Source organism: Sardina pilchardus, chromosome 8, assembly GCF_963854185.1.
Source record: "Sardina pilchardus chromosome 8, fSarPil1.1, whole genome shotgun sequence".
NCBI lineage: Eukaryota > Metazoa > Chordata > Actinopteri > Clupeiformes > Clupeidae > Sardina > Sardina pilchardus.
In genome coordinates this window covers 32,893,077-32,912,508 of record NC_085001.1, presented here as the reverse complement: position 1 = coordinate 32,912,508, position 19,432 = coordinate 32,893,077, and the positions used below count along the sequence as shown (strand labels likewise).

General features: G+C 40.5%; 1 protein-coding gene across 4 annotated transcripts in view; it reads left to right on the top strand.

Moving 5' to 3' along the window:
* The window catches only part of emid1 (EMI domain containing 1), a 122,514-nt gene that overhangs the window by 7,898 nt on the left and 95,184 nt on the right, over positions 1-19,432 (top strand). For all 4 annotated transcript variants that reach the window (XM_062543680.1, XM_062543681.1, XM_062543678.1 and 1 more), the window contains exon 2: positions 10,991-11,104. In XM_062543680.1, coding sequence (XP_062399664.1) covers positions 10,991-11,104 — 114 coding nt within the window. The remainder of the gene's footprint in view (positions 1-10,990; positions 11,105-19,432) is intronic.

Genomic DNA, 19,432 nt, shown 5'->3' with positions numbered 1-19,432 from the left:
TCTTGTCTTGTGCATCTGAATGAATGGATATTACGTTCAGTGCGCTACCAAATGGCGGCGATATTCCTAGAATGCAAGGCGTGTGCCCGAGCCCTATTATGTAAATGTAAAAATGTGTGTGTGTGTGTGTGTGTGTGTGTGTGTGTGTGTGTGTGTGTGTGTGTGTGTGTGTGTGTGTGTGTGTGTGTGTGCGTGCGCTGAACCACGAATTCACATATTAACTTTTCTTTTCAGCAGACATGCCTCTTGTCTTAATGGGTTCCGGAGGTTCGTAGAGTAAGTTTTGAGCCCCGGTCGCTGACGTATGATTAAGATGCCTCAACCAGTTACGCCACAGTTCGATTGTCAATCTCTTCGCACTTAGCCAAGAAATATAAAGGATTCAGTCAGTCGAGCTCATTTATTCGCGGCATGCACTTGAAACGCCGATCAAAAGTTCTGACATGTTAAACTGACGTTAGTCATTAATTCACCACATGATAAAATGCTGTTATATTGACGCACAGTAGCCCACGTCTATGTCTATCTCTGAATCAACATGAACATGCATAACGAGATCCATATATTCTAAGTTGCTAGAAACTTCTTTTGCGGAGCTAGGCCTACTAGTCGATGGTTACAATGAATCACCCTCACTGCCCTATCGCATATCTGACCATCCATTGTTACAATGTTACAAAATGCGCGATCTTCTCCATGCATGTAGCCTACGGTTATAAGTAGCCTAAAGTGACATGATAGGCATGTAGGCCTATTAAAGATATTTCTGTTAAATACATTTTATTTTCAGTTGTCAAAAGTGGTGGGGACAAAATCTGTGATAAAGTGCTGGGTAAGCTACCCAGCGTCGCCGGTTAAAATGAACATGCCTCCGTTTTAAAATAGCCTATAGGCCTACACTTTTCTAAGTATTCCTAGCATAAATGTAGCCTAAATGTCCATCTTGTCCATCTCTTTCGTCTTCGCCTTGACAATAATAGCCTATTCACGGAAATGCGGTCTTGTAACCGTAATGAATTAATGAATTAATCTAAGGTTGCCTATATCGAGTCTTTCAGGTTGAATTGAAGGCTTCTAAAACCATTTTCATTAATTTCAACAATGGTTTATTGAAATGTCGTTTGATTATAATTTCGCCAGTCATCACCTTCATTTTAATGATTAAATGAGACGGATTAAATGAGACGGATATGCGGAGCATTTCTCTCCCTCTCCATTGACCAAAACGTTGCTCTGGCATCTCTGCTGGACTGACTGAGTTATAGGCTACGTCGAGTGAGAGAGCCAGCTGTGAGGTACGCTGTAAAACATTCGAAAACTCTGAAACTGCAATCTGACATGCCGAGCGTGATGTCTCTTTTCTCGGCTTGTCACCAGCGCGGTGTCTTCGGGTTTTTCCGTGTTTTCCGGTATGAGCCGAACCTTCATTTTATTAAGGCGGTCTTATGTTGCCCCCTTGCGGTTGCAGTTTTAATTAAAGTCCCGATGCTTTGGGAGTCCCGATGTGCGGGAAAGAAAGGAGCATTCTCAACCCGTACCATCTGTATGTTAAAATCTTCGTTGTGCGCAAAATAAATAAATAAATAAATGCGGTCGTGCAACTGCGTTGATGAACATTAGGCTACTACTAGGCTACTACTATTAGGCTGCTGCTGCTACTACTAATAATCATCATCATCATCATCATCATCATCATAATGATACAATAATAAACGAGAAAAAGGCCAATTGAAACAGATGAAAGAACAGTCTTGATTTATAGCCTACTTTGGAGCCGCATGCTTAACATAGCCTATTAGGCTTTTGTAGGTTAAACAAGCGTTGCAGAAGTTCAGGAAAGCTGTCGTTTTTTCGGTTTAATTAGTCTATGATTTGGGCTAATTATTCTTCATAAAAGTAAAATGAAAATAAACAGTAGTTTCGCCAGTTGTAATAGTAAGCTATAGAATAGCTTCAGGACAGACATCCACGCACTAGCTGCGCAAAGTTCTGCGTTGTTTGCGATGACTTCTTGTCCGCACTTGCTAGTTCCCCGATCTCATCAAATTAGACTACTTAGAGGTCGGCAGTGTTGGGGAGCTTAAAGATGAATAGTCAAAAAGAACATGGCTATAGCCTACTTTCGGTCATTATTAATATTAATAGAGTCGGGTGCGCCCGAAACGCAGAGACAGACAACGGAAAAGTGTGTGTCTGCGCCACGCCACTATTAGGCTATCCTACTGTTTAGTTTAACTGCTAATTTCTCTAAAAATAATTATAATAAGCCAACAAGGTTAATTTATACAATTCAAAAGGATCCAGTAGCTTAGGCTATGTCTATACAGTTTGCCTAATTTGTCTTCTTCAAAGAGAAAGTCGTAGGTCCGTTTCCAATAAACAAAACTTTTATATTAGGAGTCCTATGACTGACGCGTGTTCTTATAAAAACGTATTGTCTTCCAGTTAATATTCTTGGATGTTTATTGTAACAAACAGCACAGTTCTCATACAATTGACACGACCAACACGGTCAGAAATACCGTGAAACTCCTAACATTTCTGCCGTGCATCACGTTCTCCAACAACTAAAACGTCTTAAAGCGACATGCACCTTTAATTAAACAACATGTCACCTAATCACACTAAGTAAAGTTACACCAAATTATATCCTGACATCAGCAAACATCAGAATTCTTTAGCATATTACATTTCAAATCAATTATTCAAAATCTTCAATAACAGAGGCCTATCTGACGGTTAACCTATGGCTGTGAGTTTTAATTGTTTTCATGCATGTCTGGTGAGGAATGTTTTGGAGACATGCATGCATTTTAGGCATAATACTGGCCCTAATCTCTGATTGAAAATGCACAGAATTTATGCATTTACATAACAGTATTTAATAAATTTTCTCAGGGGTGACAGTGACTCCCCCCAACCCCCTATTTTTTTTTTTTGGGGGGGGGGGGGGCAACGGGCTATGGCCGGCCCTCGGAGCACTCTTAATAAGCAACAGTGTGCAGTATTGAATAGCTAGGCCTACTTTAAAATGTGTTACTTGTAAACGGAGGGTACAATTAGTCTGTATGGCCCTATTTTATGTAGGTCTGCGCTAAGGCCCTTTGATTTGCCTCACTTGCGTGTGTAAATTTTTTTTTTTTTTTTTGGACAAAAAAATTTCAGTCAGATGAGGTTTTTTCACTTTAATCCATGCATGAAGATCAATTTCCAAAAGATGATTTTATATTCCTCTTTTTAGTCAACATTAGCAAGGGGGCAAAAATGTTTTCACAGCGCTGTTTATATACATACACACAAACACATACACACACACACACACACACACACACACACACACACACACACATACACATATGTATATATTATATGTGGATGTGTATTGTAATTGGGTGTTGAATAAATTACTTTGAGTGAGCTTAGGATCATTGTCATGTTGAATGACCTGCCCATCTTCAGCTGTCTAACAATGGGATGCAGGTTTTCCTCAAGAATTTGGGTGTACTTGGCAGCATCCATTTTTCCCTTCTATCCTGACCAACTGCCCAGTCCTCGCTGAAGAGAAACATCCCCACAGCATGATGTTGCCCCCACCATACTTCACAGTTGGTATGGTGTGTTTAAGGTGGTGTACTGTGTTTGGTTTTCGCCAAACATAGTGCTTGGAGTTCAGTGCAAAAACACATCTGGAATTTTCTCCTACCATATGGAAAAAGGTCAGATGAGACTAAGATTGAACTTTTTGGAGACTAATATTGAACTTTTTTGACTGAACTGATGTACTGGCACAGCGTTATAGAGGCTTATTGTTTTTTCTTTCTACCAGATAACAAGCATCTCTGAACTGACCACATATCAGCCCTCTAGGTCACTTGTATACACAACTGAGCCCTAGCATCAGGTCTTGTGAAGCTGTGTGCAAAAGTTGCTCATGCGATTTTAAAATTCCCTATGTACACTGTTCAGATTCAGATTCAGATTCAGATTCAGAAAACTTTATTAATCCTCAAGGGGCAATTCAGTTTACAGCCAACCCATCCATTAAGGGGTTAAAAGTTTGAAACTAGAATGTATGCAATTCGCTACGTGCACAGGCAAAGGAACAAGCTTCCGGTTTGTTTCGAGGTTGGCAGATCAACTTCCGGTCGTCGTAGCAACCAACGCGGAAAACGGAAACATCGGCGTTTTTTTAAAATGAGTGCTGGTGTGCGAAAGAAGTTCAATGTCCGTGGTTCATTTAAATTGATGAAAACTGTTGCCGGCTCAAAAGATCACTGCTGTGTGCCAAGTTGCTCGGCTTCAAGCCGATACAACAGTGTATTAAGTTTTCATAGGTTTCCTCAGGAGGCTAACCTACGTGCTAAGTGGCTGCACAGAATACGGAGGGCGGAATTTACAGTCACTCAAAACACAAAGGTATGCAGCCGTCACTTCGATTTAATCCGGACGACTGCTAAGGGTAGACGGGTTTTGTCGCAAAATGCAGTGCCATCGTTGTTCCACTGGAACGACTACTCTGTGAAGAGACGTGCCGGGGTTTGGGAACGGCGTACTAAACCGTCGAGTCCAGAGCCTGAGCTGGAGGACATTGAGGATGAGGCCATCCCAGATGATGAAGCCGTCTCGATGGAGCACGAAGCCCGACCCACCGTCTGTGTTGACAGGGAAGAGTACGAGAGGATGAAGGCAGAAATTGAGGCTTTGAGAGAACAAGTCCAAACTCTCCATCTACACAACTCTTTTGGACTTCAGCGATTTGCCTCGTCGCCTGAGGACATTCGATTTTACACCAGGTAAGATGTTAAATCCCACTTTCTGTTTTCAGTGTTGGACAATAACATTAGCTAAGTAAATGTAATCCAGTACCAACTTGTCTTGGGGAGGCTAATTATGTGAATTACTACGTAATTGTTATTGTTTGCTATCAATTAGACATCGTAATATCAACGTTATCATAACCAAACTCATCACAGCATCAGTCAAAACATTGCACTTAACTTGAAAAATAGAAAACAATAACGCATTGTCTGGACTGTAATATTAAGTGGTTTACTTTCACTGATGTACAGTGTGTACTTTGTTGCCATTGTCTGCTTCTATGTGTTAGCCTACTACAATTTTCTTTGCTTTCCCCTTCTGACGAGGATGCTATATTTCAGATTCCCATCTTACAAGCATCTGATGGCTTTTTGGAGCCTGATAGAGAGTGCAACATCCAAAATGATCAGGGTGACCAGCAGAGCCAGGAGAGCATCTTCCACAAGCACAGTAACTGAAAGCCCAGTCACCAGACCAACTGTAAGTGTACCCTTCTCATGGTTTTATTCACATGGTTATCTGTGAGGGATTTATTTTTTATGTGGGTGAAATATGTATTTGTGTGTACGTAATATAAGCTGCTGGATGTCTAAAATATCCCTCAAGATGAATAAAGTATCTATGTATTTCTCCCCAACCATTAGAAGCTGCTGGCGATAGATGAGCTCTTTTTGTTCCTGACCTACCTGTCCACTAGCTGCACACAGAGAGAATTGGCTCATCGCTTCAAAATACACAGGGCAACAGTAAGTCGCATCATCGTCACCTGGGCCAACTTCCTCTACACTCTACTGGGCTCAGTCTGTTTTTGGATGTCTCCTGCAGCTGTTAAGGACAATCTTCCACCAGAGTTCAGTGCATACAGTGACACACAAGTCATCCTTGACTGCACTGAACTACGGTGCCAGACACCATCTTCCCTGGTCCTACAAAGTGAAGTGTTCTCACACTACAAGTCACATTGCACTTTTAAAGCCATGATTGGTATGTCCCCTCATGGAGCTCTGACATTCATCTCGCCCCTGTTCGAGGGCTCCATGAGCGACAGGGAAATATTTCGTCAGTCCGGGATCAAAAACCTCCTTACCCCTGATACAGCAATTATGGTGGACAAGGGGTTCTTGGTGGACGACCTGGCCCCTGGGACTGTTTACCGCCCAGCCTTTGTCATCCAGAGGGCCGGAATGGCAGAGGCAGATGTGCTGGAAACACAGTCAATTGCTCGCTTGAGGGTACATGTAGAGAGGCTAATCAGAAGAGTGAAGGAAAACAAACTGTTTGAAACCACAATCCCACTTGCCATATCGGGGAGTATTAATCAGATTTTTACAGTCGCCTGTTTACTCCAATTTCCAAAATGGCCCTCTGGTCAAAACTTGGGCAAATGAGGTTTGAAATGTTGACCTTGTATTGAATGGTGTGTGCATGTGTGTACAGTTCAGTCAGCAGTTCTTTCAATTAGTTCAAATGATCAGTTCTTTCAATCAGTTCAAAAGATTCGTTTTTACAATCAGTTATTGTTCATTTTTAGAAATCTATACAAAACTTGAACTGACCTTAATTGTTTGTTTGTGCAAATCTCTACCATGTAGGGGTTGTATTGTTCATTTTTAGAAATCTATACAAAACTTGAACTGATATTTATGGTTTGTTTGTGCAAATCTCTACCACTATAGAGACTGTATTGTGCATTTTTAGAAATCTATACAAAAAGTGGTGTAAAGCAAGCACTTTATACATAGTTTGACCATGTTATTTATATAAATGTTATTTATAACACAAATATATGGACTCCACTTTTATGTGCTGTTTGTCTAAACCAACATTTTAAAAAGTAAACCAGCCAAGTTTGCTTGTTTATGTTCATTGTTTATTAAGTTGATCACTTACATGCATTTTCGCATGTAAACTTTGAAATAAAATTGGTCAACTTTGTCTCTGATGACCTTGAACACTTCTATGTCTCTGTAAATTCTGTTAATCAATGTGTCGTCCTCTGCAGACACAACAAAATCACACCATGTCATGCCACTTACCAATAGCTGCCCCTGAATTTGGTAATAGTATGCATGCGATGTCTTCAGTTCCATTTTGCCTGAGGTCATTTTGATATAGGGACAGTCAACATAGTTTTTAACATTTGGGCACTTCATTTCTATAAGACCAAAAGGAGAGGGTTCTGTCGGGTCGAATACTAGTCCATCCGGAGATGCTCCTAGCCAAGGCGTGTCTGGGTGGATTATGAATCCACACGGATAGTGGTTGACCCTCTTTATTTGGGTATACTCCCAGATGGCATCAGCCTCCAACTCTAATCCTCTTCTCATAGCCTTTGTCTGACCTGTTCCCTTCAGGATCCTATCAGCCAGACTGTCTTCACATTTGCTACTGACAAAGCAGATCTCCCTGAAACGGGAGGCAGTGAGTCTTGGTCTCCGCAACTGGTGCCACTCCTCGCAGGCGCTTTGGCTTCTTGTGGCACATTCCAGCTTATTTGCCATGTCCCAAGTTACCTGTAGGCTCTGTAAGTGCCTGCGCTCTGCCTCAGTGGCGTTAGACATGTCAACTGAGGGCTGTAAGTGGTAACCTTCCAAAGGTAGGGAAGGACGAGGTGGGGCAGCATGGAAGGAGAGATCCCGATGTGCTGCTGCTGGCTGTTGGTAGGCAATTGAGCTTCCGGCTTGCACCATCCCAAAGGCAGAGTTGACCAATGGAACCTCACAGCTGATGTTCATGCTACACACCATTGGCAACTCTGCCCTGGAGAAGTCAGTGTATGCCTCAGTCACCTTGGGATGGAGTAGTGTATAGTTTAGCAATACAACTCAACATCAATTAAGCAAAATTTTAACACAGTATCTGGCATATTTTGTACAGCTCCACACAACATTACAAATGGTAAGACTAGTTAAATAAGAGGGCAAACTCACCGGAAGCACGGAAAGATCAGGTAGATCCCCACTGAGGCCTTTGTAGAGTGTGCTCCTGTGAAGTGAAGTGTAAAGCATGTATTAGTGAAAATGCTCAATGGCTTATAGACCTGAAATCAAAATACCCATGTATTGTTACACTATTGCGTTTACCTTATACCCTCTGTTGATTTAGGACAGCTCTTCGGTTTAGCCGACAGCACAGCCATTTTGTCCACTGGGCCTGGTTTTATACCCTGTAGTGTTTGCAGGACATACTTTAAGCACATCTCCAGTAAAACAACATAACTACAAAACAGTAATTAGTTATATGTTTAAACAGTAATTAGTTATATGTTTTTGGTTGACTTACCAAAGTCCTGGGTTTGTGCCACTGCTGCTCTCCCTCAGTACAGCTTAGCACAGGGGGGCCTACAGGCACCTTCAGCTGAGAGTAGTGGGCTGACTGATATAAGAGCGCTACACAGTGGTTGCACAGTGCAGCTCCAGCAATGCAAGTACATCTGTGGTGAATCAGCTGCACAGGCTTGCTGTCTTTAAGCACCACCTGCAATGTCAGAATATCATAGTAAGTCACAAATTATCATAGCCTGGTCAGTCATTCTTTTTCAATACTTACAAATGCTTATTTATGAGTACATGACAATAAACTTTGAACTTGAACTTCATTGCTTACAGATTCTTTTAAGATACAGTCTTGCATTGTGACTAATTTATTTAGACCAGCAGACACTCCTGATGTTGAATCCTCTATCTAACATTTTGAAGTTAGGAGATAGGATAATATTCTAAGCTATGTGTTGGATTAATGTGCTGAAAATCATATGCCATTATGTTCAGCACATTAATCCAACCTTTCAAAGTACCTTTCAAAGTACCTTTCACTCCAGACTGTAGTAGCTTAATTGAAGGATCAAAACAATGAGCAAGAAAACCTTCACCAAGTGGGGACCAGCTAGGTAAACGTACCTTTAAACCTGCTTGCTCTTACATTTGTCACTATTTTCTAGTCACCATTGTCAATTCACTAAACTTTACCTTAGCTGATTTCCAAACTGCTAACATAATAACAAATGCAAGCAAAAACAAGCAATGCACAGTGAACCTGTGCCAGCTACAGTAGCTGCTAAGGTACAGTAAACGTAGCACTACAGTAAACATTGATTATCCCCAGGAACATAAAAAAAACGCTGGGTTATTTGGCTGATAAGCGAACTCTTATCTTATTACATCATCTTCTTATCTTATCTTATCTTATCTTATCCATAACTAGCATCACCATACACTCAAGCTGTGAGGTTTCTCTTTTTTCCTCAGCGATCTGTAGCACATTGCCCTGACAACCACCTCTCCTGAATCCTGATCTTTAATGGAAACTGACGAAAGGAGGAGTATATAATTTGTTTTAAATAACAACATTAGTATTTGATAACAAGCAAACATCATCGCAAACACTAGCTGGTACTTTTAATAGGTAGTGTTAGCGTTAGGCAAGCGCTAACGTTAGCAGTTATCAGATACTTACCCTCATAGTCGTGAATGTAGGAGGAGATGTACATCTTGGCTGTGTCCAGAAGTCAAGCGTGCACGCTGGGCAGTGTGCATTTTCCGGAAGTTACGTCAGAATAGACTGTCCGAAAGTCAAGCGCTCTCACTAGTTGGTTCTTCGTTTGGCGTGATTTCCAAGCGTGCATCGATGCATCTTATTTGGCCTCAGATATCCCATAATCCATTGTGCAGCGCAGGTCAAGCTCCACACGTCATGCAAATCGTCAACACACCCCTCTCCCCGAGTCAGGTGACGCCAACTAGTTAGTGCTGTCCAAATGTGGGTAGGGACGCATACTGAGGAGCGAGCTAACTAAGACGCTACTGGGAAGAGGGTACTATCCAGCGTGCACGCTTGACTTCTGGACATAGCCCTTAAACCCCTTGTCCCTCAGGACAGGGCACCCCTTGTCCCTCAGGACAGGGCACCGACGATTCGGTGTACGTCGCTGATGCTCACTGATGGTAAATCCATCAAACATCGTGAAAATGATAAGCAAGAAGAAGATCCGCTAGTGGTGTCTGCCATCTCTGTGGTGAAATTCTGACAGTTCTGACAGTCTCATAACCGGAAGTTGATCTGCCAACCCCGAAGGAAATCGAACGTTCGCTCCGTCCATTGTGCACATAGGCTATGTTAAAAATAATAATAACAGGTTCCATAACAGGTTTTAACCAACCCCACAGAACACCTGAAGCAAATAAATTATAACATCAGACTATCAATGTAGCCTACATGTCTGTGTTGATAGAATAATGTTAGAAATAAAACTAACCTTGCATCGCATTGCAATATAAAGGCTATAATAAACTTCAACAATAGCCTACACTTTGTTCCCTGTATGACAGTAGCAGATTGATATTATACAGGCTACAGAGGAAGCCGGTTCTGTGACTATCACACCGTACAGATTCCACTCTAATTCATCCCAAAGGTGTTCAAGACTGTGTAGGCCGGTCAAGTTCATCCACACCAAACTCTGTCATCCATGTCTTCATGGACCTTGCTTTGTGCACTGGTCATGTAGTTTCATCCTTTTATGAATGGTTCAGGTGCTGCCATGGGAAATATAGTGTCTATAGAAAGTCATCATACCCTTTTGAAATAGTTCCTTTTTTTGTCTGAAGCCTGAAATCATGATGAAAAAAAAGTTAACAGTTGGAATAACACATGGAATAACAAGGTTGGAAAAGTCATCATACCCCTGACTTAAAGGGATATTCCATCTTTTTTTGGAAATAAGCTCATTTTCCACCTCCCCTCGAGCAAATCAATTGATATTTACCCTTTTCCCGTTCATCCAGCCATTCTGTGAGTCTGGCAATGCAACTTTTAGCTTCAGCCTAGTATAGATCATTGAATCGGATTAGACCATTAGCATTTCGCCGGTTAGCATCATGCTATTAATGCATCATTAAAAGTGACCAACTGAAAATGAAACCTGACATTTTTCTAGGCTGATTTGACATGGATCTACAGTGCACTCTCATCTGGCGTAATAATCAAGGGAAGTTGCTAACGTACCATGGGCGCAGTGATATCACGCACTACTACTGGTTGTTACCTATAGGGACTATTTTCAGATATGTTTGCAACTTCCCTTGATGATTACACCATAAAATCCTCCATACAAGTGCAGTAAATTAAATGGTTACTTAATGACTGCTTATTTCTTGTGCATTTTCCATTACAGAAACTGGTGCCCCCACACTGCAACTAAGACGGTGACATGCCACGTGCACAATGGAACAATTCTTCAGCGTGTGTATCAGACCTGTCGTTGGTCTCAAGGTTGTACAGGGGGAAGGTGAGTTTACTGACATGCATGCATGTGTAATGTGTACATGTAACGTAATGTGACCCCTGATATCATGCATATCCACTGAACTAAAGTTGACTGAATTAACATTCACAATATCACTCATAATCCATATGGACAAATATGCCATATCATAATGAATACCCAGTCAAACTATCTCATGATACAGGCCTATTTAGCTCAACCCTGCACTCGCCCGCATTCGAACCCACACACTTTGGATCGGGCATTGAGCACACTAGCAATAGAGCTAACAAGCCTAGGCTGCTAGTTATTCTCTCACTTGGACAGCTCTTGAGGGAGGTTTGCACAACATCTTGAGGGAGGTTTTAGCATACTGCACAGCTACGTACCAGCTGGTTCCCATTATACTAGCTACTCTAAACCTCACTCCCGACCTTGGTCACAGTAAGAATGTAACCGGCGTTGTGTTGAACCATGTGGCTCATCTCTGCACGCATGCAATACCTCGGATTTGGAGTCAAGCGTGTTAGCAATCGTGCTAACAAGCCCAGGCTCTCTCACAAGCACAAATCTTGAGGCGTCTTAAGGGAGGTTTACACAATGGCAAAGCGGTGTTGTTAGGGCGGTTTAGTCTTACCTCTCAATCTAGATTGTAAAAGAAGTCACCATGGATAACACTAGCATTGTAGCAACATACAATGTAATAACTTCCCACCTACACCTCACATATTCTTGCTTAGGCATTGAACTCATAGGCAACACCAAAACAAAGTATTGCATTTAGTCATTTACTTTCACAGTACACAGTACTTTGATAGCACTTAGCTAGCCCGTTTCATTCACTTGGATCCAAACAGAGATGAAGTATGAAATACAAAATATAAAAACAGGGTTGGGTTCACAAATCTCGTTTCAATTTTGTTTCCAAAGTCTCTTGGCAGGATGTTTCGTTCCAAATTTATTTTACAATGCCTAAAGTAAACTGAAATATTTAGCATTTTGCTTAAAGGAATAGTTCGGTATTTTACACTTAAACCCGTTTTCTGTATTGCCTAGCATGAAAACGAGTGTTTGACACCGAAATTTCACTGTGAAACTTGGCAAATTCCACAAACAGGCTCAATCGTCGAGATTTCGGTGTCTAACACCTCTTTTAATGCTAGGCAATACAGAAAACAGGCTTAAAGTGTAAAATACCGAATTATTCCTTTAAGACCAGGTATTTCTTCAACAGTAGCGTTACCATATTCAGTGACATCAAAATAACCTTGTGTGATCAATATGCCTGACCACACCTTGTTTTTTCACCGACACACTCATAGTTCATTCGCTATTCAGACAAGGTGCATGCCTGGTTGGTTAGAGCTACAATGTGTATTTCTTGGGTTAATTCTTGGGGGAAATTCACCCATCTACTGTAGTGTTGAAATATTGCAACAGACTTATGCCATAATTTCCCGCCTATTAACCAAGGTTTATACTTTGATTCAGCAAAATCTATTCAGTTAGGGGGTAATACACGGATGTGGTCAATGCATAAATGTTGCTTTTGGCTTGACGTTTTGGCTATGCAAACCTGATTTAACAGAGATCTCTACACGTTGTGCTCTGAAATTCCTTTCAAATTGGTGTAGTCTAGAGCCCTTTATCCATAAGATTTTCAAGTGATTAGCTCATACACTGTAATTCAATATCATTTTGAGCGATAAAAGAAACATCAAAACGGTTTTCCATTCAACAGAATGATTCTAGCGATGTCATCAGAGCCCTGTTAATGTCCATTTTTCTACCGCAGATGGTTTTCCATCAACAGTTGTAGCGAATGCAACACTTCTTGCAAATTTATCGACGGTAGTGAATGGTACACTATTGTGAGGTAAACAACTTTGTGAACATTCTGAGCAGGCGTCACAGTACAGTGATCCCTCGCTATATCGCAGCTCACTTTTCGTGTTTTCGCTGTTTCGCATTTTTTTTTCTACTGTTTTTTTTTTTTTTTTTTCCAGCGCATTGAGTTCTGCACCCTGATTGGCTAATTGACTGTAGAACATTGTGTAACGCCGATGAGAGGTAAGGAGACAGGGAGGCTGATGTCGTTCCAAAAACTCCGGTAATTTATTTTCCTAATAGGGCTTGTGCACACGTGTTGCATTCTAGGAATATTGCCGCACCGAGTGTAATAATCCATTCACTCAGATGCCGAAGTCAAGAAGCAGAAAATGTATAGTAGGCCTATTAGCGATTCTTTTCCTCTTGCGATCGTGGGTTGCGATGTTACACCCCACTACACAGCAACATACGACCAAGAAGGCAAAAACTAAGTAACAGGAACACACTAACAGGCGGGAGTAAATCCTTACAAGGCGCATAGTAAACTAAGGAGTGAGGCTGCCAACATGGCTGCCCGTGAAGTTTTCACATCTCGATCCCAAGCCCATAATAGTGTACAGTATAGTAGGCTACACGGGCAGCAGGAGGTGTCCCCTCAAAAACTGCTCACCTCTACTCGTCAATCGCTAACTCAGTCACTCGTCAATCACACAACACAACTTGTCGCACGTAATTTACTTCAACTCTGATAAAACTTACTACACGTCTTAGAACCCCTTATTCTAATCCCTCCCCTTATCAAGAACTAATCTGATCCTCTAAATATTCCCCCCTGGACACCTCCCCCCAATCACAAGACATCAGAACTGATTGACACATTCTATGACACAGGAGGGAGAGGGAGACACAAACGCACACACACGCACATGCACAGACCAGGAAAACAGGAGACACAAGGGAAACAGACAGGTGTGCATTTCTAGAAAGCGTTGTATGCTAACTTGCGTCGCAACCTTGGGAGTTCGCTCCGTCGTTCTTGGATTTGTTGTTTCTAGAAAAGGTCGTTCAAACTCTCAATCGCAAACATGGACGCAAAGTTTGGTCGTTTGAACGACTGACCCTGGGCAGTCGCACCTGTGGCGTACCTTGGGAGTTCCGGTTGGTGATGTCGTCAGTGTCAGGAGCGCCTAACTAAAAATCACAAGTTGTTGTTTTTCTCATGACTCAATGATTGTGCTATGTTGTAGGCTAATATAAATTAAAAGACAGACACTCCTGTTGGGCTCATTCTTGCTACTTGTGTTACCTTGCGTTAATTTGCATGTTGGTTTGCATTTTGGTAGGCTACTATTATGGTAGGCTATTTACAAACCCTCACTGAAGGCACAGCATTCATTAGTACAGTGGCTAAGGCAGGTGGCTTATGAATAAAAACGTTGCAGGTTCTAATCCCATATGTAGAGCAGTCTCAAACGATTTTTTTTCAAACGACTAATCTATAGATTATTTTTTCGATTAGTCGACTAATCTAACAACTAACTAACTAACTAACAACTAACTAACTTTACGATTAATCTGACAATTGTTTTTTTTCAGTTACCGAAAATTTCACATCACTTAATCAATTTAACTTTTCACACAATATGGACATGGAAACATGTGTACTTATTCATTTGTCAATATTTATTAAACATTTGTTTAACATGACACTTTCGTGCAAGCATCAAGTCACTTAAGAGGAATACCAAAAAATAAAAATATTTTATTATTTGAGAGATAAAATACTCTTCAGGTGGCAGATGTGGCATCTAATAAATGATCAAAAAAGTCAGTAACACTTTATATTAAGACACACATATTCACCATTAGTTAGCTGCTTACTAACATGTCTATTAGTAGCATATTAGCCATTTGTTAGTCATTATAAGTCACTAATTAATACCTTATTCTGCAAGACCTTATTCTACCCTTACTAGACCCTTAATTAAGAATGTCCCCTATGTAAGCTCCTAATTACCCCTTATTCATAGTTATTAAATAAGTTGTTCCATATGAATTATGACCTAAATATGCATGACTCAGTATGGGGCTTGTTAGGTGGTAGTACCACAAGAACAGTTATTCACCCCTAATAATACTTATCAAAGATGGTCTATTTGAATGGAATTAGACACTAAACCACCAGTGCTAATAGTGTACAAATAACTCATAATTAAGTCTTTGTAATGCCAAATATGTTCCCTTTTCTGAAGTTGGGTCATTGTTCACATCTAATTCACAATTAATTTGGCACTTATTAACCCCCATTTGTTCCCTAAACTAAAGTTGCCTCCTATTCAAACTTATTAACTGTATTACAGCACACAGTAGGCTACACAACAAGCAGACAGCCAAGTTAGCAGAAATAAAAAGAATATCTCTTTTATACTGAATAGGAGATAGTGAGAAAGGCCAACCTGGATACATTTGTATAACTTTCTTGGCTCCTCAGTAATCAAAAGTCTCAACCTCAAAACATTTTTTTTTAAGTATAGGGTCACATGGTAAAAGAGACATCCGTTGTGAATCAATCTATAGCTCTGCTGTTTGAGGTCACAGACTCAGAATGAGAACATTTTATTCAACAAAGACCTATAGTTAACAGGCAGCTAACACTAACAGAACGGGGCATAGAGACTCGCTATCAGTTTTATTTACCCATGCCCCATTAGTGTTAGTTGTTGGTTTCCTATTTGGTCTACTGTATGTGGTATCAAATTGTCTGGTCTTTCCCCTACGGACAGCACTTTACTCTTCCCTTCTGACCTCAAACAGCAGTGCTAAGGATTGGATCACACCAGAGTTCTCCTTTAGTGTGACACAGTACAGTGTCAAATTAATTGTGAATTCATTGTGAACAAAGATCCAACTTTAGAATAGGGAACATATTTGGCATTACAAAGACTTCATTATTAATTATTTGTACAATATTAGCACTTATGGTTTAGTGTCTAGTTCAATTTGAATAGACCATCTTTGATAAATTATCAGGGGTGAATAACTGTTCTTTGTGGTACTACCACCTTACAAGCCCCATACTGAGCCATGCATATTTAAGTCATAATTCATATGCAACAACTTACTTAATAAGTATGAATAAGGGGTAATTAGGAGTTTACACAAGAATTCTTAATTAAGAGTCTAGTAAGGGTAGAGTAAGGTCTTGCAGAATAAGGTATTATTTCATTACTTATAATGACTAACAAATGGCTAATATGCTACTAATGCACATGTTAGTAAGCAGCTAACTAATGGTGAATATGTGTGTCTTAATATAAAGTGTTACCGCTAGATTATAACTACATAATAATGACAGAAGTTCTCTTTTCACCGGAGTACAAAATCCGGTATTAGCAAACAGATAATAAATATGTCGGGACTGGTCGCGCTAACAGCTTTAATCTAGGCAAACACGGGACCTGTTCTAGAGGTAATTAAAAGACGTCTCTATTGAACATTGTTCATTGCTCAACATTGTAGCATTAAGGTTGAAAAATTCCCACACCTTAGAAGACCGTGTTCGTGGTTTTTAAGCTAGATGCTCCTCACTGCTTCCACTGCTTGCCGCTGCCATCTCTCTGAATTCTTCCGTTTTAATCTAGGCCTATTGATTGATTGAGTCTACATGCGAATGGCGACTAGCGCTCTGGTGCATATTTACTGCCGCCACTGGACTGGAGTGAAAGTACATCTAGTACATAGTTGTCAAACTCAAGGCCAAATGCGGCCCGCCACCTCATTTCATATGGCCCGCAAGAGCTTAAAGGATCTGTTACAGTATGCGGCCCATGAGAGCTTAAAAGGTCTGATACAGTTCTTGCGTATAGGCAATAATACACTGCAATACAATGCACGCGTGTGAGACTGACAGAGAGGCCACATCTATGGAAGGAAATTACTGAAAAAACGTGTATGCCTGTAGATTATAGTTTGTACTCGTAGAAATGTTTTGTACTCGTAAAAATGTTTTGCGTACATGAAAAATCATTTTGTACTCATATAAAAAATGTGCGTACATGAAAAATAATTTTGCCCTTGTAAAAAAAAAAAAATTGCCTGTAATAAAGTTTTGAGCTTGTAATAAAAACCTGTCCTTGTAATTAATCATATTTTTTCTACCAACACAAAATCCTGGTACGAACCCAAAACTTTTTTCTACCAACACAAAATCCTGGTACGAACACAAAACTTTTTTCTACAAACACAAAATCCTGGTACGAACACAAACCTTTCTAAGCCAATCACCATGCTATCTCAAAGTAGCCAATCACCACAAGTCTTACTCACCGGCCTACGTGCACAATGGACGGACCGAACGTTTGATTTCACTCATTTCATTTCATGGCGGAACATAGCAGTGCTCAAAAAATAAATTGATGGAAACGTGGTGCTAAATTCCCATAAACTTTGTTCAGTGAACTGCTAAAACCGCATGCCAAAATAAAATCAAAGATCCTTCATTACTGACATTTATCTATCTATATGTCTATATATCTGAGGTTGCTAGGTTACGGGAACGCTGGCGAGACACACCGTTCCGTCTGGCATCATGTTTTTGTTTGTTTTTATGTAATTTTCGTAAAAAATGCTCATTGAGCTCAATGCAAATCAAACAGGCTAATAGGCTAACTGGAAAAAGCACCATGCCAATCTCTAGCTATGGTGAAGGGGATGTGATGATGTGGGGCTATTTTAATTCCAAAGGCCAAGGGAACTTTATCAGGATGCATAATATCCTGGGGTAGCACTTTATAATAACCGTCGCCTATAAATGGTACATTTATTTAGTATAAATGTATACATAATATAACTGTTTAGAAATCACATAATGATAGTTAGTTAATTATTGTTAACTGTTATTAGGCTGCCTATAATAAGTAAATTGATAGTTTATTTAGTATAAATTAAGTTACTTACAAGCATATTTGTTAACAGTTAACGTGCAGCTTGTAAGTGTTAACAAGCAGGCTGTTAATGGTGACCAAGACATTTCTTAGCTATTCTGCAGCCCCCCGTTCTAAAGTGAGAACAATGTAACTACCAGTTAACAAGCCATTTCTTAGCTACTTGTACTAAATTCTGCAGCCCCCCAATCTAAAGTGAGAACCATGTAACTAACAGTTGGTCTAACATTCTATCTTTAGATAACTAGATCGATTAAGCTGTGAGAAATGCACCTTCAAAATTGCTGCAGCGAGTGGGAATCGAACCCTCAATCCTTATGTATCCTCAATACATAAAAAATGCATATTAAACTACTTGCTGTGCACAAGGCAACTCAAATCTGACAACACAGTTAACATTTACCACATAAACATCAGTGGATTTGTCAGTAATGATCAAGGTAAGTATCATGTGTACTTAAAGCGCCCTAATGCCACTGAACAGTTTTGCCTCTCTCTAACACGCTGCTGGTAATGCAACAAGGCTAGCCTCCACCATACTCCTGGTGTAAAAACTAAACTCTTCCACTGTCAGTGTCAGGCATGAACAGCTGACAGTGCGCCGCATTTATAAGGCGTCATTATCTGCCGAGCGAAATAAATTCAACATTTAACAGGTGGCCGTATACATTGTACATATGTGACCCTGTAAAGCGGAACCAGTCGTTTCGGTAAAATTAATTAAATTAAGTTATTGTGCTCACGTGAACGGCCATAAACTAAGCTTTCCAACGATATGTATATCGAGGGTATTACACAAACTATCGCTAAGATAACAGCATCCAAAGTTGACATGGTTCTCCTGTCACGATATGCCAGAAGAGGAGAAATCACCTTTTTAAGCGGCGCGTGCACAACGGGAATGACAGCAAATGTGTTGAATCTTCGCCGGGTTTAACAGTCAAAACATATGTTTTTCCGTGAAATGCGTTCACGATATGACACTGTAGACTGTATACAGTCGAATTAGGCGAAAACGTGAAATTCAACATTTTAACCCGGAAGTTTGTTATTGTTGATTTTCTCAAAATAACGTTGTGCGCAAAACGACTGATTTCGCTATGAATGGTCACATATATACTTCATGTCTCAATGTCCGCTACCGTCAGAAATGCGGCAAGCAAATATCGCAGAATGTGCGGAAAACCTGTCTGAAAACGGCTAACGCATATAGACCCCTGCTGAGCCTACGTCACTACGTTCGCTGGCGGCAAAACAACCATCAACTGCCATCAGCGACAACGCTAAACTCCTCCGATATGTCATTGTATTGTAAATCTTAGACATGACCATTTGGGACATAGTTATATATCCAATGATCTATACACCCGCCACTTCTCCTTACTGTATACGCTCGGTTTTTCAATAACGTAATTATAAATATATGGCCATTCAACGGAGGGCAATCTTGCTACGTCTTCTTTCCATTCACTTAGAATGGGGATCTGTCAGAATGATCCCACCAAGTTTTTTCAAATAATCCTCCCAATCCCGTACACTGAGTGTATGTACATACTGTTTTATATTGTTAGCCATTTCA